The sequence below is a fragment of the Eurosta solidaginis genome, chromosome 2 (assembly GCF_040869045.1).
Source record: "Eurosta solidaginis isolate ZX-2024a chromosome 2, ASM4086904v1, whole genome shotgun sequence".
Classification (NCBI taxonomy): Eukaryota; Metazoa; Arthropoda; class Insecta; order Diptera; family Tephritidae; genus Eurosta; species Eurosta solidaginis.
The window spans coordinates 238,426,807-238,449,705 of record NC_090320.1 but is presented as its reverse complement, the minus strand read 5'-3'; the positions used below and the strand labels follow the sequence as shown (position 1 = coordinate 238,449,705).

The 22,899-nt window shown below is 37.2% G+C and overlaps 1 protein-coding gene across 3 annotated transcripts in view; it reads right to left on the bottom strand.

Annotated features, from left to right (window-relative positions):
- Nucleotides 1–4,136: 4,136 nt before the first annotated feature.
- Nucleotides 4,137–22,899, bottom strand: part of LOC137240717 (kinesin-like protein CG14535) — a 575,047-nt gene continuing 556,284 nt past the window's right edge. For all 3 annotated transcript variants that reach the window (XM_067767333.1, XM_067767334.1, XM_067767335.1), the window contains 11 exons: nucleotides 19,833–20,042; nucleotides 19,575–19,668; nucleotides 19,174–19,377; nucleotides 17,416–17,610; nucleotides 14,527–14,747; nucleotides 13,823–13,955; nucleotides 8,580–8,843; nucleotides 6,924–8,445; nucleotides 6,715–6,822; nucleotides 6,446–6,631; nucleotides 4,137–5,272 (listed from right to left, as the gene is read on the bottom strand). In XM_067767333.1, coding sequence (XP_067623434.1) covers nucleotides 4,702–5,272; nucleotides 6,446–6,631; nucleotides 6,715–6,822; nucleotides 6,924–8,445; nucleotides 8,580–8,843; nucleotides 13,823–13,955; nucleotides 14,527–14,747; nucleotides 17,416–17,610; nucleotides 19,174–19,377; nucleotides 19,575–19,668; nucleotides 19,833–20,042 — 3,708 coding nt within the window. In that variant the 3' untranslated portion in view covers nucleotides 4,137–4,701. The remainder of the gene's footprint in view (nucleotides 5,273–6,445; nucleotides 6,632–6,714; nucleotides 6,823–6,923; nucleotides 8,446–8,579; nucleotides 8,844–13,822; nucleotides 13,956–14,526; nucleotides 14,748–17,415; nucleotides 17,611–19,173; nucleotides 19,378–19,574; nucleotides 19,669–19,832; nucleotides 20,043–22,899) is intronic.

The following is a 22,899-nucleotide window of genomic DNA, read 5'->3' as shown; positions in this document are numbered from 1 at the left end:
ATAATTTGGTAGACTTAAAAATTAACTTAAAAATATTTGAATCTTTTTTTCTTAATAGATATTATACATTTTTAAGACTTTTTTCTTACAATAGTAGCGCGACAGTTAGGCTTGAGCATTAGGTAGAAGCAGATAGGCAAGTTTATGTATGTATGGATAAAATTTAGGCTTGTGCTTCAATAAGCGTTTTTGATACATTTTACACAATTTTTGACTTAAAAAATTTTGAAAGAAAAATGCAAAAAGAATATAAAAAATAGCGTTGAAATTTGCATGCTTACAAAGCTTCCACATAAAGCTGCGATTCTTTACTTATATTTTCTAAAATAAAGTCGAAATACTCCAACTTTATTACTAAAATTTCGAAGATTTTTTTTTCAATTCTTTTCAACATTGTCTCCAAACATTTTTTAGAAAAGAGCATGTGAGCTTTAAAAAAGTTAAGATGTAGATCAAAAAAAGCATTCATGTGCTTTAGAAAATTTGAATTAGTTTTTTCTTCGTTTTACACGGCTGCTCTTAAACTCATAAACTTTTTGGACAAAACTCTGTTTGAAATATTGTTTAAGAACGAGTAAAAAGCTTTACTTGCAGCATAATGGTTTTCGGGGCAAATATGTTTCTAAAAAAAAACTAAAACTCAAAAGATTTAGCATATTCTTGACTTAAAGAAATGCTATTTGTCATATCATGGCTTTTTCAATGGCAAACTAAAATATTTAGCAATTAAGTTGGATAATCGCTTTAACATAGTATATAGAATTAACGACTTATGTAGACTGAAAGAAATGATGCTAGTAAAATCAACAAATCGGTTCTGTTGTTCTTGACTTAACGGAGATTCGGTGAAATTGATCGAATTATGGTTAATTCGACTGAGTTCTTTGCTTGACAAATTAGTTTAGTCATTTCAACAGAAGAGAAATTGTCATTCTTAAGTTAACAAAATTCTGTAAAATTGACAGATTCCTAATCAATCTAATTGATTTTTTTGTTAACACAACTGATCTCACTGGTCATTTCAACAGCGATAAACAGTCAATACATGAGCAAATTTCAAAGAGAATTTTACGCTCACTGCGCTCTCTACTTTGTACTTATGTATGCTGTGTACTATATGTATGAACATATTTACGTATGTATATGGCAGCCGCCGTGGTGTGATGGTAGCGTGCTCCGCCTACCACACCGAAGACCCTGGGTTCACACGCCGGACAAAGCAACATAAAAATTTTAGAAATAAGGTTTGTCAATTAGAAGAAAATTTTCCTAAGCGGGGTCGCCCCTCGGCACTGTTCGGCAAGCACTCCGAGTGTATTTCTGCCATGAAAAGATCTCAGTGAAAACTCATCTGCCTTGCAAATGCCGCTACATAGGTACTTTCGTACAAAGCTATCGCAACAACTTTTTTTGTTCATTTGACTACTAAAACGGTCAATTACGAATCAATGATTTATGCTCAGTTCATTGAACATCTTGTTACGATAGATAAAAATAGACAGAAATTTCGGTTGAATTGACCCGTATTTCGGTCTTTTTGTTCAGTGTATATATCGAAAGTTGCAATGCAATTTTTCTTTTTTGGCTTCCTAAAAAAAAAATATTACCTTCATTTTGCGTTCTTAAATTCTAACAGTTTAACCATTTATATAGAGCTCTGAAAAAAGGCGGAATTTGTGGTAATGGTACGCAAACAGGGCGGCATTATTTTAAGAAAAAAAAAAAAATGCTATTAAATTTGATATCTACTTAAACAGGTTGTTATGTGACAACATGAAGCCAAAGGCCATAAGGTCAATTGCCTGGTTTTTTAGTCCAATTTTTTTCTGAACTTTAGTTTTTAATACTAGTTTCCACAGAAGTTAAACCACAGGTGGGGTGATTTAAGGTCAACGGCCATAAGATCAATTGTCTTTAACACTTCAAATAGCCAAAAGGTCAATCGGTTTAAGAACCAATTTAAATGACCATAAGGTTAATTGACATAATTTAATGAATTTTTCAAATTAATGGCCATTGATGTAATTTTCATTTGACCTTATGACAAAATTGCGCTATTTATACCTTTCATTAAAATTAAATTGTATATTAATTATGTCCTGAGTCTCAAAATTGTTGGTCCTTAAAGGAGAAGAGATGGACCCACCAATAAGTATGCGGGAAACAGGATGACAATCTGAGTTGATTTAGCCACGTCCGCTTGTCTATTTGAACGCAAACTAGTGCCTCTTTTTTTGAGATATCTTTATGAAATGTGGTGAGCGGGTATATTTTGGTGTCCGATAAGACCCTTTACAAGTTTCAAATTTCACCCGATGCGCCACATAATGTTGATTGAAAAAATCGCACATATCGATCGTATAGATAATATACCCAATACAAACCGACATATCTCATGCAGCCCACAAGTCCTTACACTTAGTACCAATTTTATAAAAATTTTTTTTTTTTAGTTATTGAAAATTTCACCTTACCTGTTTTTTTTTCCAAATTTGCATTAGGCTTTTAGTTTAATGAGTTCTTGTTATTTTAAATTAAAGCTATTAGCGCCTGTTTTTAACCCGTGCTATCGATGAAACAAAAACAAAAGATGGAAAAGCCGCGCTCCAGGCGAACATTTAAAATTAAAAATTGTTCGATTTTTTGTTCGTAATTTTCATTAACACTTTTAATTAAATAAATTACTTTTATTTTAAAGATATCTCTGGCAGACCCATTTAGGTATTCGAATTCTTAAAATTATGTTTCTTGGCATCTTTTTCATTCAAACATAACTTTTATAGCCCTTCCTCTTTTCTCCGAGGAGACTTAGCCCGAATTTTACTGGCAGAGGAACACGCCGTGTGCTTTCCAAACCACTGCGACCCAGATTGAAAACACTTTTTTTTTTAATAAAAAAACACTTTTCTTTAAATTTTCGATGTTGTTGTGGCCAGAATTTGAACCCAGGATGTTCAGTGTAAAAGGTACACCACGGCGGTCGCCAACGAAAATCATAAAACATAAATATAAAACCATGAGTTGTTACCATTTAAAAAAGGGCGGCCGCCGTGGTGTGATGGTAGCGTGCTCCGCCATCCACACCGAAGATCCTGGGTTCCCGCCCAGAGAAAAGCCACATTTAGATTTTAAAAACCCCTTTTTTTTCAATTAGAAGAAAACTTTTCTTAGCGCGATCGCCCTTCTGCAGTGTTTGGCAAGCACTCCGAGTGTATTTCTGCCATGAAAAGCTCTCCGTGAAAACTCATCTGCCTTGCAGGTGCCATTCGGTTTCGATGCCGTTCGGAGTCGGCATAAAAACAAGTAGGTCCCGTCCCGCCAATTTGTAGGAAAAATTAAAATGAGCACGACGCAAATTGGAAGAGAAGCTCCACCTAAAATCTCTTCGAAGGTTATCACGCCTTACATTTATTTTTTTATTTTATTAGGTTGGAAACAATATAATTGACTTTGACTATTTGAAAAAATGTGAGTTGACTCTATGACAATTTAAGAAAAGCAGAATGGGCATAGCATCGGAATCGGTTAGTTTTTAGCCACTTGAAATTTTACGCATTTCATATGGTCATAACGTCAATAGACCTTGCGGCCATCTGAAGTGGTCGTAGGGTCAATTGGCGTTATGGCTGTTACCTTTATGTCACCCCTTCTGTTTATTATGTATTCATCAAAAGTGAAATAAAAACTTCTATGGAAGGAAAAATTGGAAGTACCCAAAGCATAAACTACGTAGACGCACAAAATGTTTTCTTCTTTCTAGCGGACCTACATATTTTCTTCCATACAAATTTAAGAATGGAATTTCTTTTTAACGAAGAAATGTTCCGCTCCGAGACAAGAAGAAATTTAAAAAAAATCTAGGAGTCATTTCAGCAGATTGAGATTACCACGTTTTTATACAAAATTGCATATTGAAAAATATCGCAACATTGTTTGGCAAAAAGTAAAAAATTTTAATGTAAATTTGTCAATTTTTCTGAATTTTCAATAAAGCTCGAAACTTTAGCTTTGCAACCAAATTTTTTTTAAATTTTGGAGTTTTAAATGAATCAATTAAGGTTCTCCAAAAGTGAAGGAAATGCTTTGAAACTTGCATATCTGAAAGCCTAAATTTTTTATTTAAGAGGCAGTGGTATGAGATGTTAAACGTAGTCCAATTACTTCATTCTAGTAAGCTTCTTCAAGCCTTTTTCAAGAAAATGAAAGCTGGTAGCGATCAATAAACGAGAAGAGCTTTTAATTGAAAGTGGAGTTAATTTGGTGAGCAGATAAGAAAGAAAAGTTCTCTAAACGTGATAAGCTTTTAAAATTTGCATGTCAGCTTTCTTTTAAAAATGCGTTCTTTTGTAAAATTGTTCATTTGTTTAATACTTAGTATTATTTTCATATGTATAATTTTTTAAATTTTCCATAAAAAAAAAAATCAGTCGCCTTTCTCAAGTGCCACATAAAATTATTGGCTTTACTGCTTCCTGAAAAATACAAAACGAACACACTAATATTTATTTTACTATAAAAATTTGGCATTCTATTATAATATTGTTGATTTTTTTCTACGCTCAAATATTTCTTGGTGGGCTGGCGCTCTTTTCTATTGTAAAATTTTAATCAAACATTTTATTTTTACTACTTTTTAACTTCTCTGCTCATTATTAAGTACGTAAATTCGAGAATTTTGCACTATGGCATCTACTTAACCTTTCAAAAATCGCTTATTTCGCCTTCGGTCTCTGGATACGTGCAAGTAAATGGATTCATCAACCAATTGCACAATCCCTTCTCTTGTCGCTTCTTTTTCACCATTGTAATACGATTGTGATGTTCTTTCGACAAACCCGACGTAAAACTACTCTCATCACTATCGCGCGCTGTCGCCACACTATGATAGCCACTCTCGGCACGTCGTGAAATACCCGAATGTTTGGAAGTGCGTGGTGTTGATGAATCGTGTCCGCTATCGTAGGCTTCACATGAGTTATTCAATGGCAGCAACGGTAATTGTGTTTGGGAAGTTGTTTGTATTGTTGTACCAACGCCCGGTGGATGCTCTTTTTCTAATGACGGCCGTTTGGATGGTGAGAGCAATGATGATTTTTCATCTACCTCGGAAATATCTTCGTGTTCCATAACGAACGGTTTTTCAACTTTTGGCAAATTTGGATCCGAAGCACCATCGGGATGGCGTAGTGAAGCATATTGTTCCATACCAGCAATTTGCATGATACCATTCAAGCTGGGTAGACTACCTTGACTTGGGCTGCGGGAGGGTTGTCTAAAAGAAGATGGAAAATAAAGGAAGAAGGAAAGAAATTAGAGGCGTTAAAAAATACAACATCTTTAAGGTTCGGAAAAACTAAACCTTGTTAGGAATATAGTTTTACAAGTTCAGTCTTGTTTTGTAAGTATGCTAAAGCTTGATTGGTATGCAGATTCTAGAGATATTTTTTAGTTAAATTTCACGCGTTTTAATATTTTTTGCACCTTCTTCGGGGAGTCTAAGATTGCTTTATATTTTGTCAAATATGAAAACTTCCTGAAGAAGTAACGAGTAGATTGGAAATGCGAAAGGGACATATACTCCCCTTCCCGCATTAGCGTAGTCTTCCCAAGCGACAAATATCAAAGCAGAAAGCTGCAATACATCAAGGTAGTCACCTACCTACGTTGTAATCCTATCTTTTATCACGCATTTCTTTGCCACCTGTCGTATGTATTGAGCTCTAGCCGGACTGCTACAGGTTAGCTCGCAGTCTCTCTCCGACTTTCGTTGTTGTTGATGAGAGTGTATCGGATGTTGGCAGTCCTTTACCGGACATGACTTCAGCACGCTGCGGTACTAGCTTCTCAAACCTAAAATGCCTACCACGGAAGTATTCTTAGCCCCTTAACCCGCTGGGGTGCTACGCGTCTTTGTCCATCTCAGTTAGTTTCTGTGATTTTCCCTATACTATCGGATAATACTGCCGGGCTACCCCGGTAGAAGGTAATCTTCGCTTCTATCGCACCTTAGCTGATTTATAGTTGAATCCGATACGCTGTGATACTAGCACCCCGAACAACTTGATCAGCTGGGGAGCTACAACCCTCAGTTAGTATCTCTGATTTTTCCACTGTAATCTAACTAATCCAGGAATTAACCCCTGTCGACTAACGGTATAAATTAATCTTGGATCCTATGTGACCATAATTGAAACCAAGAACACCTGAAGCTCAAGGCAGTAACAAAGAACGAGGTTAAAGCACGGAAAGTTAAGCTCTGGAGCTCCAAATAAAGGAGTATGTTTCAACAGGAAATTTAGTACAACGAAACTACAACAACAATCATAACTATATGTCCAGATGTTCATATTAACGCCACTCTGGCATCGGAATAAGATTAGTATAATCTTGATTAGATTTAAGAAGGCGACCAACCCTTAACTTACAAAATTGCGGATGTACTCACCTCGGACTCGGTGGTCTATAAGGCGGTTCACTGCAAACACTACCCGGACCAGTATTGAAGCGATACGCAGGTTCACTATACACGCTACCGACATCGCAAACACTACGGAAGACAGGTGTCACTTCGGCCATGGCCAGCTGTGAGGTGAAGATCTCACGTAAACGCGCTAGTTGGTCGAATTGGTTCCTGCAAGTGCGAAAAGAATAGAAGAAGAAACAATATTAAATAATCTCGCAAGAGGCACGCTTTTGGCGGCTTGTAACACCCACCTCGTTCTTTCACCCATCGCGCAATCGCTAAACGCATCACCAGCCATGTTAAAGCTCGACACAATAGACATATTATCAACATGACTCAGTGCAGCCAAAGGATGCTCACTGCAAAGAAGGAGAGAGGCGAAGAAGATAAAATATAATTTTTCATTTTTATGAAGATTAAAAGTAGGCGGTTAAGTGGCGAGTAATGCAGCTGAACTTACCCGGCCATTGTGCGCGCTATTTCTTCCTCAGTCACTTGCAAGCCACAATCCGACATGCCCATGCTGTGTTGTGAGGAGAAATGATGTGATGATTGCCGTGAGGGCGTATTATGTTGCAATTCTTCTTGCCGTCTCAACTCTTGTTGTTGTAGTTCACGTTGTTGTTGTTGGTATAGCGATTCGCGCGAAACATGACGCGACAATATGCGATGCAGACTTTCATGTGAAATTTCACGCGAACCCAAAGGCTCGATAAGCGGTAACGCTGGTGGCACCTCTGATGGTCCGCTATCCTGATCCTCATCACAGTCTGCTAGCCGATCGCCTTGTTGAGCAACACTCACTTGCCCTACAACACCTTGCTCAGAGACCAACGCCCCTGCACTTCCGTGTAGCTGTTGTGATATTACGCCATAACCCGTATGTGAGTGCGTCGAGTGTAAGTCAGTCTCAGTCTCATCTCTTGCTGTCGGAGTTTGTGTTAGCGCCAGCGTGCCTGTAGCGCTAGATTGTCGCTGATGACACAACACCTTGGAGCCACGTATTTCCGCAGGCGCTGAGGCATTCGTTGTGCTCACCGCTGTTGAGAGACCCATAGCAATGGCTTGCGTGAGTTCTGCTTCGCTGGCGCACAACAAAAAGTGTTGTTCCAGTGGTAATGAGTGTTGTTGTTGCAATTCTGGATGTTGCGCTATGTGTTGTTGTTGTTTTAACTGTCGTGTGCTCGTCGCATACAAATCGTCCGGTGTATCCAGCGACTTTTGTTTCAGCTGTGACATGTGGTAAGTGATATTGCGCAAATGTTGCGCTTGTTGGTCACGATGTGCTGCTGTATATGCGCCCGCACCATGTGTCGGCGACGAAGCTGCTGAACTAGTTTGAAAGACTTGCGAAGTCTGATTCTCCACCCATTGGCGTATCATCGATTTCTTATGCGAATCCATAAAGCCATAACCTTGCACTTGTGAAGGCGCTGTAGGCAAATTGCCGGCGGTTAGCGAGCGACTGGATTGCGACTTTGGTCCATCGATCCATGTCTCACATTGTTTTACATGATTCACTTCGCGTAGCAAATGGCGCGCTTCAGCTACTTTCGCACGTGACACACGTGGTCCATCAATCCATTGCTCTTCGGTTATTTTGCGCATCGGACTGCCAGGGCAGTCGAGTGAATCAGCAGCACCTGCTGAGGAGTTGGCGACTGCTCCAACACCAGGCCGCCGTAATGGTGAGCCTTTAGGTGATGGCACATTCGACCCTTTTGACACCATCATACCAGCCATGCTGGGATGACGCAAACTGCCTGCGACTATTTTGGGTGAGGAAGCCGAATGTGAAAGTGATTTGACGCTATGCACTGGAGAAAAGAACTGCTGTTGCGGTTGCGTTTGCTCGGAAGCAGTCGACTGAGGCATGTGTTGTTGCTGCTGTATTTGCTCAGCTGGTGTGGGGCTATTTACGTGACCGCGTTTCAGGCTGCCACTACGACTGGACGCGTTGATGGTGGGACTTTGTGGAGTTGCTAAAGTGACCCAAGAAATAAAGCAAAATAAAAATAAACATTTTTAATTGGAGTTGCTAAAACAAATTTGACTAATTTTCGTAGCTTTGAAAGCTTTATCCTCTATCCATTCTCTTTCCGCTCGTCCTACTCACCTTTTTGTGCGGCCGTTTTTTTCAAACTTCCCGCCGCACTACCTTTCGCTGGCGATTGTTGTTGCTTCTCCAATCCACTGCCCTTCAGTGCTTTACTCATCACACAACGATTATCGCCACTGCTTAACGAAGGCAAATAAACGGGCGGATGTTCGCCATCAGTCGCATCATCGCTTGGGCCCATATAAATGACAGTGTCTGCAGATAATTCAGAGCTTGAAGGATCTGCACCAGAGCCAGCCGATGAGCCAGTCGATTGATGTCCTAAATAAGATGAAATATTAGAAATGTGATGTAACGAAAGATAGTGGTCTAATGGAAATGAATTGCAAGCTCACAAAAGCTATAGCAAATGCATACTGTGTGTAGTTGGAAGGATTGACGAAAGTTCGCTGCTTTTTTCTTTAAATTTGGCTAGATCGATTGGAGACTTATCTGCCGTCCTCATAAAGAATATGGGTATCTGCATTTTTTTCGAAGATTAGTCGTTTACAAAAGCGTCAAAATCGCCTATGTCAGTTTCTGTAAGAATGTAGATAGCCACATTCTTTTTCAAGATGGCGGTATTATCGTAGATATGTGTTATCTCGATTAGATCTTAACAGTAATGGTAGACTCCAAAACGGTCCTTTAACTCGAGTTTATGGCACAATGTAAATATCATATAAAGAGAGGTAAAGGTGATACAATGATCACACAGATGCGCATCTTAAAAAATATATTACTGATCTCAGCCTCGAGAGTGACTAGTAGCTGACGTCTGACATTCGTGAAAAGAAAAGGCCAAATTCCGTGTAGTTTGTTACAAATGAAACCTTAAATGGAGCTAATGACTACTTGACTAAGTAAAGGTTCGGTTAAGACGGTGAACATAACAGCTCCCACTCTACCGCTCAGATAAATTTCACATTCATTGTGAATATCCCAATGTCCTCAGTGATTGGCGTTTGAAGACCGCTTCAGTCTTCTAGATGCTACCTACTTAATTCCTTTTAAACCATTTTCATCATGGTTTTTTTGCCTTCGACATAGAATCAGGAGTAGATTTGCGCTTAAAACCGATCCTGACAGCTTTTGCAGAGGGAGACTGTTGGTATATAATATGGTCGAACATCGGTGACATAGCACACAATTCATGACACCGTTAACTCTTACATCGTCCAAGCATGGGTGTGCGGACCTAAGAACTTTACATCATCACAGTATGACGGCCATACAATGCTACAGATGGTATGATTCTTGTCAGATGGTAGAAAAATTGTTTTACTGCTTTGTCGTATCCAAGATAAATTATTTAATAGCAGTGTCAGTTTAGTTGAGTGAATTCTGCAATATATGAGCTGCATGGAAGACATTACATAGACGGAGGAGCTTGCATTTATAATTTATATAGAAAAATACTACCCAACTTCTAAAATTTATTCTAACAATAAGATTTATTTTTGCGAAGGTAAGCTACCCACCTAATTTTCTTCAGGGAAAAAGTCAAAACCGCTAACAGTTCTGAAGTGTCGGTAGTCCGCAAGTTTATAGCCCATATCACGAAGCCTAATCAACACCGCGATCACGGTGCTCTTACTTGCAATGTTAACTGAGTACGTGTTCACTATTATATTCAATCCCACATGACATATTGGGCAAAGCCCTCATTTAAATCCATCCAGAGCTGTGCGTTGTACAAACTTCAGAATTAAAAAAAGTATTAGTTGCGTTCTACTATAGTAATGCTGACTTGCCGAGTATAGGCTGAAACAGAATACTACTTCTGGTAGACACCCTAGTTTTTAGACATCCTTTGGTGCTTCCATTCGTGGTAAAATAACAAAAGGGAGTAGCTACTGGCGTGCTTTGTTAGACCATCGAAATCGTTTGAACGCTTAATCGCCTTCAAAGTAATTAAGTACGTAGACTCTGGCCAAAAGAAACTGGTTCACGACCGTTTTAGAAATGTGATTGGTATCAAACGAACTATGAATGACCGTGGTTTTTATGTGGACACTTTTTTACTCTTATGACAGCATTTTGATGCATAAGCTCATATACAAACACCAGTCTTACACGTTCGTAGTTTATTTAAATTGATCTCATTTTAAATTTTGTCACATTATGATAACATGTCTCAAAAGGTCAGATCCTTATTCTGTACCTCAATTCGAAAGCAATGAATCGACATATATTTTTTTTTTTTTTCAAATCCAAAAGAAATTTTTTTGATTCGAGTAACATAATAAGGCCCTAATACTTTCGGACATCTTTTTTAAACTAATAGCCGTACCGAGAGAGCCAGACAATGGTGATTTGATGCTTATAAGTTACGGCGAGAGAGCGAATTTGAAATTTCCCAAATATAAAGATATAGCTTAATGTTTTATGCCCGGCTCATGCCAGTAAAAAGTATTATTTGGACTGTGACCCCACTTCACACACAGTTTCCAGCTAAATAATCTACAATACTGCATTGAAGTAGTCTGTTCTTCCATGGTAAGATGTGGTAATATTTCATTAAGCTGTAGACTTAACTATTAATATTATTAAAGAGAACAAGGATTTTGTGGCAAGGTATAAGTCCAGAGAACTATATACAATTTCAGAATACGTAGCATGGGTAAAGATTAATTAAACAGCTAAATTTGTTCTTGAAACTGAAAAACAATAAACAATTTACCTGATTTACCTCCGAGAATATTTAGGCAGAGCTTCTTTTTAAATTTGCAACGTGTTCCTTTAAATTTTTCCTACAAATTGACGGAACGGGACCTATATGTTTTATGCCGACGTCGAACGGCACCTGTAAGGCAGATGAATTCTCGGTGAGAAGTTTTTCAACCACTGCTTGGGGTGACACCGCTAACAAAAGCATTTTTCTGTATTTTAAAATTTCAATGCTGCTTTGCCCTGGACTTGAACACAGAACCTTCTGTGTGATAGGCGGAGGACACTACCACCACACCATGGCGGCCGTCTTAAATTGAAAAATAAATTACGGTACCTTAATGCAAAATTTCAATACGATATCTTCAGCGGTTTGTGAGTTAAGGCATGCAAAACTTTGATAATTTGTATACCCAACTGTACTTGTACACAGACTATTATAACTTTGATTGGATAACGGTTGGTTGTATAGGTATAAAGGAATCGAGATAGATATAGAATTCCATATATTAAAGTAATCAGGATCGAAAAAAAATTTGATTGAGTCCGTCCCGTCCGTTAACACGATAACTTGAGTAAATATTGAGATATCTTCACCAAATTTGGTACACGAGCTTATCTTGACCCAGGATAGATTTGCGTTGAAAATGAGCGAAATCGGATGATAACCACGCCCACATTTTATATATATAACATTTTGGAAAACACAAAAAACCTGATTATTTAGTAAATAATACACATAGAATGGTGAAATTTTACGTGTGGACTGATATTGTGAATCTGGATAAATATAAGAAAAAGAAATTTTAAATGGGTGTGGCACCGCCCACTTATGATAAAATCAATTTTAGAAATATTATTAATCATAAATCAAAAATCGTTAAACCTATCGTAACAGAATTCGGCAGAGGTTGCCTTTACTATAAGGAATGCTTTGAAGAAAAATTAATCGGCTTAGGACCACGCCCACTTTTATACAAAAGATTTTAAAAGGGTCGTGGACGAATAAAATAAGCTATATCTTTGCAAAAAAGAGCTATATATCAATGGTATTACATTTTCCAAGTGGGTGTATAACAATAAATAGGAAAAACTTCAAATTTTAAAAAATGGGCGTGTCACCGCCGCTTTTATGACTAAACAATTTTTTTTCAAGTGTACAGCTGGGTATGTAATCTTCGTTTCACCCGAACTTAGACTTCCTTACTTGTTTCTTTTAAATGTAGGCGATACTATGCTTTTTAATACAATTTTAGCAAATTCTACTTCTTGTCATAACGTCAAGTCACATAACAAATTTGATAACTTAACCTGTTTTGGTAGTGATTTATCACATTTTTTTCATTTTTCAAACTATATGGGTTTTGTTTTTAATTGGGCATGGTCGCCAACCGATGTTCTTCATTTTCATCAATCAAGGTAAGCCAGTTTACCGAATTTAGTACGATATCCCATTTTTTACTCGATTTATCGTGTCAACGATTGCTAGGTAGTCTTCTGTTATTGGAAGAAGAGATAAGAGGTTAATGGAGCTTAATTCGGCATATCTCTAGGTTACCAATGTCCTAGATCTTCGTTTTGGAGCCTTAAATACGCTGCCCAAAGATTTTGGGAGTTGTTATTGAAGCTTTGACGTAGATTGATACGATACGTTACGGAAATTAGCAAAATTAAGCAACTGATCCAACCATCCCGGATACATGAATATTATCAGCCTTTAACCCGCTGAGGGCTGAGCAACTATAGTCAAATTTCCAGAGAAATAATTTTCTGGCATAATTTAAGCTTTTAGTGATACCCAAGACAAAATTTTGTTCAAACCTTCCAAAAGGAGGCAATTTTAGGAAGCTAAAATATCCAATCAAGAATTTTCAAAGTCAAAATGACAATAACAAAAACTTGTACCTAAGAGATTAAAAATACATGTTGACGTTTGCTATACGGTTCATTTGTTTTTTTGATTTTCCGACAGGGTCGTAAATTATGTTTACTGCAACGACTCCCTATCATTCTTTGTCAAATTTGGTTAGGAAGCCATGAAACTAAAAAATAACACTGACGATGGCACAGCGCTGAAACCGCTCTATCTTCTAGCCAACTTCGTCAAGGGATTAGAAAAAATCATTATGATATAGATAATTAACTTAATGGCTTTTTCATCCTTGATCGCAAAGAATTATATGTATACTATATGTATTCGACCTTCACAGTACATAATCGACTTTTTACACGTATAAGAGCCGATTGTCAACAGCGAGATCAGAACAATACAATACCACCAACACATATTTCTTTGCTGTGTAATAACCTAACTAGTAAATTAATATTTGTAGTCCGCTCTTTTTAAACATCGCTGTATTAAAACTATGCACTTTTCGGCTTAAAGGCATTTCGGAGATTACGCTCGTGCTAAAAATTTATTTTATAACAGCAAACGTTGGTCACTCCCCCCTTGATATGCACATAGCCATAAAGACGTGCATGTAAAATGATACCGTATGCTTTCGTTTAACTGATTTGCGCATTTATCTTTTCATACCAAAAAAAAAAAAACATACATAGATAGTTATATAACATACTAGATTACTTACCTCCATTTACACCCGTCCCAGCCATTCCTCCCACACCGGTCTTATCGCTGGGCATGGGAAAACGATGTTTCCGTCGACGCATCCGATGTATGCGTGAGGCCAATTGTATTGTCGTCAATGCGTCCGTATGCGACTGCAAGTTAAACAAAAATAAATGCAAAAAGCAAAAGTAGAGAACATAAAAACAAGAAGAACAACAACAGTATTAGTAAAAGGTAAAGCAAGATGCAAATTGAAAGTCATTTGTCATTCTCATTGTGACACAAAATGAATGAATGATTCAGATGACAATGACCACAAAGTGCAGCAGCAATTTTATGAATGTCCAATAAATTGACCAAAAACAAGTCCAAGCAAATAGAAAAGCAACGACTGGTATGAAACGAATTGAATTGCATGATGTGAGTAGTCGCTTTTCGTCGTCATTATGGAATTGTGGCCCAATTAAGTAAGCCTCACAAAATAACACTGACAAAGAGTCTGAAAGATGTATGAAAAGACGTAAAGAGTTTTTCGAAAATAATCGCTTAAGAGCATACCAATTACAACCCCCGAAACGGCAAATGAAATGATTGAACCCTTTATTACAAATTCACATTTGAATTCACACTCGTAACACCACAAAGTGAGCTGCCTTTTCATACTCATTCTCGAATTTTCGTTTTTAATTGTTTTTTATTTTTTTATTTTTGGTTGATTCTCACCTGCGTATGCATCACGTGCGCCATTATGGCGACATGACACGTCAACGGCGCCAGACAATCTTTCAACAACGGCGTCAATGGATGATCCTTGTTTGGTGGATGTCGTTGTCCACTCAATATCGCTAGTAGTATATTACCAATGCCAGAAAGTGGTAGTCCACCATTGCGGTTCGCACAACCGCCCAAATCGATGAGATGTAAACGACTACGCCCTCCAGCCACTAAATATGTACATATGTATGTACGTGTATTGTGTTTGTGTGTGTATTCAAATGAAAATAAATGCATTAAAATTTTAGCATGCAATGTCTACCGTAGATATTTCGAGTGAGTACAGTGGTGTGCAAATTAATAGAACCTTGATGCTACGAACAGTTTTTAGTACTGTTTTTAGATTCAATTAAATTGACTTTTCGATAAGTTATAAGCCGATTAGCCCGACATTTTGCTGCACAAAGCGGTGTTGGGTTTAAAGTTTTATTTATTTTTATATTATTATTTTATTTTAAACCAATTTCACGTGCTTTAAAAATCCCGAAAATTCGCAAAAAAAATATATGAGCCTACAGTTACTGACAGTAAGCCGATGATATCATTGGCCTTTACAACTGTATTCTCTGGATTAGATAAAATGAAAAAAAAGTGGGTCTTGCGGTAAATGAGAAAGTCGAAATACTGACACCGTCGTTCAAGAAAGGATCGTTGTATTTGTGCTTTGTCAGCCACGTCACTAATGACGCTTATACATTCAAGACTGTGAAGGACTTCGTCTATCTGGGAAGCAGTATTTACTGCAAGAGCAATGTTAGCTTAGAAATCAAAGAGAGACTAGCCGCCAGGGGCTATTTTGAACTGAGCGGGTAATTTAGAAATAAAATCAATTACGCTTCCTCTTCGAACAATTTTGAGGAAATGGAAAAGGCTGCCAAGTCGTGTTTCACTACCTGGCGTAAATTGTGAAGAAATGCAACTGTCAGAAAGCGAAGCCGTGCGCCACTTAGCGCCGGAAAGTTGCATATAAGGCGCTTTTGACCTTTCTGCATGCCTACCTATAATGCAATGCCCATTCAGTGCTTCTAAAAGTTTGAAAATTGTATCCGTACTTAGGTTATAAACGTGACGGGATCATTTGTGCTCCCATTTTGGCCGGGCTTCCTTCAAACTACGACACACTTCGGTATTTGTAGCCATATTTTGTCTGCAATGCAGTTTCCTTCGATGGCCCTGTGTTCCGAGACGCATGTGAGGTACACACGGTTCTGTTGGATCATTTTATTACATAACCATTGGATATTTCTTCGAAAGCAAATCTATATTTTTCGACTACAGTTCGACAGCCTATCCATATCAAATCCATAACTTTTCGATAGCAACAAATTTTTTGGAAAACAAATCGTAATTTTTTCTACAACAAATCGATATTTTTTATACACCAAATCGATTAGTTCTAACTAACTGATATTTAATCGTGACAAAATAAATAACTTTTCGCTAAAAAATTGATATTTCTTCGATAGTAAATCGATTACTAGTCAAACGCAAATCTATATTTTTTCCATAACTAATTGATAACTTTTCGGTAATAAATCAAATTTTTGTAAAAAAACCGATATTTTTTCGATAACACATCAATAACTTTCGATATTTAACAGAAAATAATATACCAAAAGCTCTTCGATACCAATAAATCGCTAACATAATGCTGACCCGCGTGAACGATCCCTTAACGATTTCAAATTAGTCCCAACATAAGCCCGAAATTATCCTAACATAATCGTGCAAATAATGCCGAAATGTTTCCTAACACCCTTCCAAACTGATATCGAAAAAATACCTAATATAGTTCCAAAAAAGAAAAAACAAACTAATCCCGGAATGATCGTAAAATTTCTACAAAGAAATCCCGAATGATCCCAAACTATCTCCGAGCAGTCCAGCAATAATTTCACAATGGTCCTGAAAAAGTTCCTGCATGACCTCAAAAATATATTAAATATACTATATTATAAAGGCAGAGCTAAAATCTTCTATACCTTCCAATTGATCACTGTTAAAGGATGCATATTCTTGCAAACATTTATAAATCAAACGACAAATCGCTAATGCTTCTGAAGTATTTTGTTTCTCATGACCCCTCCTATTATATTTTGGAATGAGAATACATTGGTTCCACTTAAATTCGGGGTTCATGGTAAAGCCACATCAACCCTTGAGCACAGAGTACCACAAATCCATCAGCAGCGGGAAATTTTTTCTTTAAGGCAAGGATGAACTATTCCATAGTTTTTGAGTTACTTGTTTCATTATTTCTCAACGGTAGGGTAACTTTCGATATCAAATCGATAACTTTCTTATCACAGATCGATAAATTTTTGATAATTTCTCGATAACAAATCAATAACTTTTCTATAAATTTTTCACAACTTATCAATGAGTAATCGATAACTATTGGCTAACACATCGATAACTTTTTTTAAGAAATGGACAGTTTTTTGATATTATTTCGATAAATAATTGATAACTTGTCAATAGTGAAACGATAGTTTTCAATAAATTTTTACAACAAATCGATACATTTTCGATAAAAAATCAATAAATGTTGTATACCAAATGCATACATTTTCGATAACAAACCATTAACTTTTCGATAACATATCGATGAATAATTGATAAATTTTTGGTAAAAAGTGTACAACTGAGTTTAATCAAACTGAAAAAATTTAATTCAATATTTTTGACTATGCGTACAACATCATGGTTTTATAATTATCCCCACCACAGTGTACATGTGCGTATGTAAGGAAGTACTTGTGTGTTAGTATTGCATTATTGGAATTTCAATTATTTTTGTGTAAGTTTATTGAGCTTTTAGTAAAAGCAGTTGCTTACCTCCACCTTTACGCGATAAACTATATTGATAGACATGCAGTGTGAATATCATCGCTGGCTCTAGCCCACCTTGTGGCCGTCCGGCGAGTGCAGCATCTAGGAACAATGCAGCACGTTCAGCGGTGGGAGCGCGCAATTCGGTGGGTCCGCCAAGGAAATCATCACGTAGATATACGCCTGGTGAGTCATCCGATTCTGTTTTTATGTTTTAATGAAATGAAAAGAGAAGAATACAAGTAAATGAGGATATAAGAATGAAACTGAGGATATAAGAATGAAGCCGTTGAGGTTAAATTTGAATAATACTCAAGTGAATAGACTTATTTGGATAAGATTATAGAGCAGTGTTTGTAATTAAATTTCTCAGCCAATGCGGTACTTATTTTTATAGACTCATCGGCGATGACAATCTACCAGCAGGCATGCAAACTCCTTTGTTTGGCTATTTAAAAGAAAGGACAGTTTACCTACTCTAACCCAAATACAAAAGGACATCGGGTCGCAGAGGATCCTCTTTCATCTCCAAGCATTTGAGATTAAAGAGTGATATCAATTCGTATCCTCATATGAGAACCATCATCATATGGAGATCTCAAACTGGAGCCTCCGCAGAACCGAGACAACTGACGTTACTTTTCCTTTCCAGAAAAAATCTGTACAACATAAAACAGCGTTATTCAGGGGACCGATAGAAAGATATACTATTCAAAGACAAAAAGACTGAAGCAGTTAGAGCCCCCTTTGCAGCTCTATTCGCCTCAGGTATCTGACACTTCCATGATATCAAAAAACACAAGTCCTTTTAAAGCTGATAAAGTAGTCACCTATCACCTAGACATCTTCACAGATCCGACACAAGTAATTCGTGAGAACGCCCATTCATTCAGCAACTTATCAGGCTAAACACTAGTTATTTTTATGTGGAACCAATTTTGTCTGCATAGAGAACATTTCACTCGGACACTTCAAGAGTCATCTCATCATCTCTCAACACCAATCAAGATTTGGAGCTATACATCAGGGCAGGTATGATGCGCGAATTATATATCGTGATTTATGTTCATCCAGAGTGGACTTTACTCTTCAACTGCCTTTTGGCAAGAGTTTTTCCCCATTTGATATATAAGCTGACAATGCTTCCCTGGCTCCCATATAAATGAAGTTAATATCGCCATTGTGGTAATGGTAAAAAAAGTGTCGAAGTGAACTGTCCTTACCTAACCTAAACAGCGTTTATAAATTTCTCCTACGGGATAAATATTATTGGGCCTAGGAGATTAAAATGTAGGTGCTTAGTTCTGTTGTTGGTCTTTGTTGATACTTTTTTGATGCAGTCTGGAAATTGCGTCTCCATTAGAATTTCTACCATTTTACTGCTAGACGGCGCCCATGTGCTGTCGAGCTTCTTTAAGTAACTTGGTGTATCTGGGCTTTTTGGGGGGATTTCGCGCAGCCTATTCAGCTCGATCTTTCTCTGCAAAGTTAAGGAGTTCTTTCAAGAGTGCATTTGAGCTTTATTGACAGTCTGCAAGGTAGTTGTTAGAAACTGTAAGTAAAGTAAGTAAACTAAATAGGAGAGTATATGTTACAGCTAAATGTGTAAGACGTTCCAAGTAAGCCGTTCACTAAATTAAGAATAACCCCAAAGCCTGAAAGTGCAACCAATTATGCAGCTACATTGAAGTCTACCAATAAAATCAAACTTGAAGTAAATTAAGTAAAGTCTTGCTTATAATACACTTAAATCAAAATACTCACCAGTAGCATGCGCCGCCAACAAATCCTTCGAGCTAGAGTCCGGTTTTGTGGCGCTCACACTCAAAGCACTGACACGCACCGAAAACCGTGCACCACTCTTTTGCCGACGCTCATTAATGCCCTTGTACAGCCATGAAATTGCACACGGAATAGCACCTAATTCTGTTGGCGGATTCACGCCACCCAACATTGTTTTTGGTTGACCTGCACAAAAAAAAAAAAAAAAATAACACTCTTCATTGAAGAAAAAAAAATTTTAAATTTAAGAAAAATGTGCGATAAGCAGTAGAGATTACAAATAATGTAAAATTTATTGCACATTTCTCCCAAAGGAAATAACTAAAGCAAGAGAAGACAATGAAAGCGAATGATGAGCAGCATAGAACAAAAATTCAACTTACCAGAATTTGGATATCCAATCGTTAGTAGACAACCGTCTGAACCTTCCAACACGGCGGGTATCACCTCAGACAAAGCAGACGCACAGATATCGGACTGCACGGCGATATGAAAGCGAAAAGCGGGTGAAAGAGCAAAAAGTAAATGTTTTAAATAATGAGTTTTTATAGGCAAACTTTCTTTCAGACAAATGTGTAGATATGGTAATGATTAATTGTAAAGTTTGAAAATAACTTTACTAAGCTGATAAGCTTACTCACCTGTTGATCTTCAGACGTGAAGAGACTATCGAAAGCGAACATTTTTGGTGCTGCCACCATCGGGCCACGCTCTTGTGAGGTTAAAGCGGCTACCGCATTCGCCGCTGACGGATCTGTCAACGTCACTTGACGTTTTTTCTTATCGACTGTCATGAAATGCGGATTTTCCGTGTCGTTGTGTGCGTCTGAGACACGCAACATAACTTTAACCTGTAAAATGAGGGAAGGCAAACAAGCGGATTTGTTTACGTACAATAAAAAATGGAAATGCGAAAAAAATCACTTTTGCTAACGCTTAAATTTTTAAGGTAGTTAGTATGACTAATGTTGAGGTTGAGGATGAAATCATATATATTTATAACATACATAAATTTAGGAGCGTGTTTTGAAGTTGCATATATAAATTTCTTTTATGATTTGCAACACTGCTTTTTGGTCTGTTAGATGCCACTTATGTATGAATGGAACTCATATTGTATGTATATGTACAGTGTGGAGTAAAAAATAAGCAATTGTTACTTTATACCTGTAGTGCAAAGGCTTTTGAATTTAGATGACTTATAGAGTTTGAGAAAATTGAATATTTCGTACAGCTTTTTAAAAAACATGGGCAATTCACAAGAGTCTCATACTTATTGTAAATGATGCTTGGTGCTCACTCTACATATAAAATATTATTTTTCTACTAAATATTTCGTGAACCGATAAAGAGTTGTGTTGGTTTGGTCATTCTTTCAGAATTTGTTTGAAGAATGCCGTTAGTCAGAATTTTATTCGAAACACCCTTGTTTCAAAAACTCCCTATCTGAGCACGAGTTCAATGCATTTTGATAAGGCGTTCTTCTTCCTAATTCTGATATAGGACGTTTTTGTGACAAATCCTGAAATAGGAAATTTTTGAAAAATATTTTGGGATAGGACGATTTCGAACTGGCAGCCGACATGGGGTGATACTCTACTCAGCAGCCGGAATGAACTGACAAAACAAAAAAGAAAATGGCTTATTGTCTTAGAACTTTATATTCCGCCCTTGACTTGGACAGAAGAGTTAAATTTTTATGTGGTCCTGCTACACGGGGAGTATTTACCTTTTTATTCTGAAATTTCGGAAAGCACTTTTCCGTTTAAGTGTTCATGGAAGTGCTCCGGAAAAATCATTAATTTAGTATACTCGGAACACGTTCGTTTGATACTACCTCACGGGGTCCGAATATTCCAAATAAGTACATGCATAATTTTCCATATATAAAACTATTCCACAAATTCTTAAATGGAGATGAATGTTCCGAACATACGGAATGAATATGTTAACATGCTCAATGAGCACATTTTGTTATCGCATATGCATTATTTACCTATGACAGTTTCAGGTGAATCGATCTACTAGTCGAATTTTGGACGTTGAGCGATGAATTTTAAATTGATTTAGGTTTCGTATGTTAATAGGTATACGAAAGTGCACGATTCCTTGGTGTCCGTACTTTTCATAAAATTACATATGTTCAGCCACACTAATAAATCATGACATAGTTAAGAAACTCATCATAAAATTAAAACAAGCAAAGGTGCTTAAGTTCGGGTGTAACCGAACATTATATACTCAGCGTGAGTTTCAATTGTACATTTCATTTCAGATAAATTACTTTTCTATATAACACGTGGCACCACCCGTTTAAAAAAAAAATGTCTCCACATTTCCTCTTACAATAAAACTTGATAAGTGAAATATCATTGATTCAAAACTATAGATATTGAATTGGGAAGCCCGGAGGTACGAATAACTTTGATATTTCAGATTTTTGAGTTAGCTCACTGTTGATCTAGGCGTGCAATATGTATCCAGTTTAGGTTAGGTTGAAGTGGCTGCCCGAGGGCACATCTAGGCCAGTGATATTAGGCATGTTGTGATACCATGGCAGTTTACATCCGTTAAAGTTCCCCTTCAAGATAATAGTCCATTTTCTTCACAGGACTTTACATTGATTGAATGCCAATTGATTGTTAAAACCGTTTGCTTTGAGTGTGCTCACGGAGCCAATGCAATTTTAAGGTAGCTGTGGTAGTTTTCAATGTATATTGGAAAAATTTTTCTTAATCTCTTGTCAAGTTTCGTTTGGAAGTAAACCGGTACCGAACTTGTTCTATCCTCAGTGTCAATTTCCGTCAAATTTTTTTTGTCGTTGTGGTCCAAAAATAGCCGAAGTCAAGTTTTTAACTCTATTGAAAACCATTATAGCCATTGCGTGGTTATCTCTGATCGGCACACTTTCTTTTTAAACGGTTTTATTGAGCTTGACTTGACAGGCAGGCCGCATGCACGGCCGCTGTTAACGAACTTTGTAATTGAAATTTAAGTAACTTCCCGATAACCTACAAGCTTGAAACTTGGAATATAGTTCAGAACCCGATGACAATGCAATAATAAGAAAAAATTGCCGCTAGGTGGCGCAAGGATCGAGATTTTCACAAAAATCGTATTTGTGGTCCGATTTGGCTCATGTTTGGAACACATAATACATACAAGAATGGAGAGCGACCTATGAAAAAAAATCGCCTCTAGGTTGCGCAAGGGTCGAGATATTCACAAAAATCGTATTTGTGGTCCGATTTGGCTTATATTTGGAACACATAATACCAGGCATGCTTAACCAACGAACCGATATCATTTCGTTACGATAATTAACGTTAATAAACGAAACAAAGTCATTTCGTTTCGTTTATTAACGTTAAGAACGTCAAATCAACGAAATGATTTCGTTTCACTTTCTGCCATATCAAAACGAAATTAAATCGTTTATGTTGATTATTAATTTCAAACTATGCTGGCAAAGCTGATTGATGGCGGAGTCATTAAAGGTGAAAGCAATAGCCAAGCTGATTGCAACTTTTCTCATGAATTTTGACAGTACGAACATTTCTCAGAGTATTTTTGACATTACCACCAACGAATTACACAAACAAACTACATGGAGTTTGTGTGTGTATGTCCGCTCGCTGTTACCACCTTACGGCTTCACCATGGCTATAGCATTGCCAGCACAATTCAAACATAAAGTATCACGTTTTT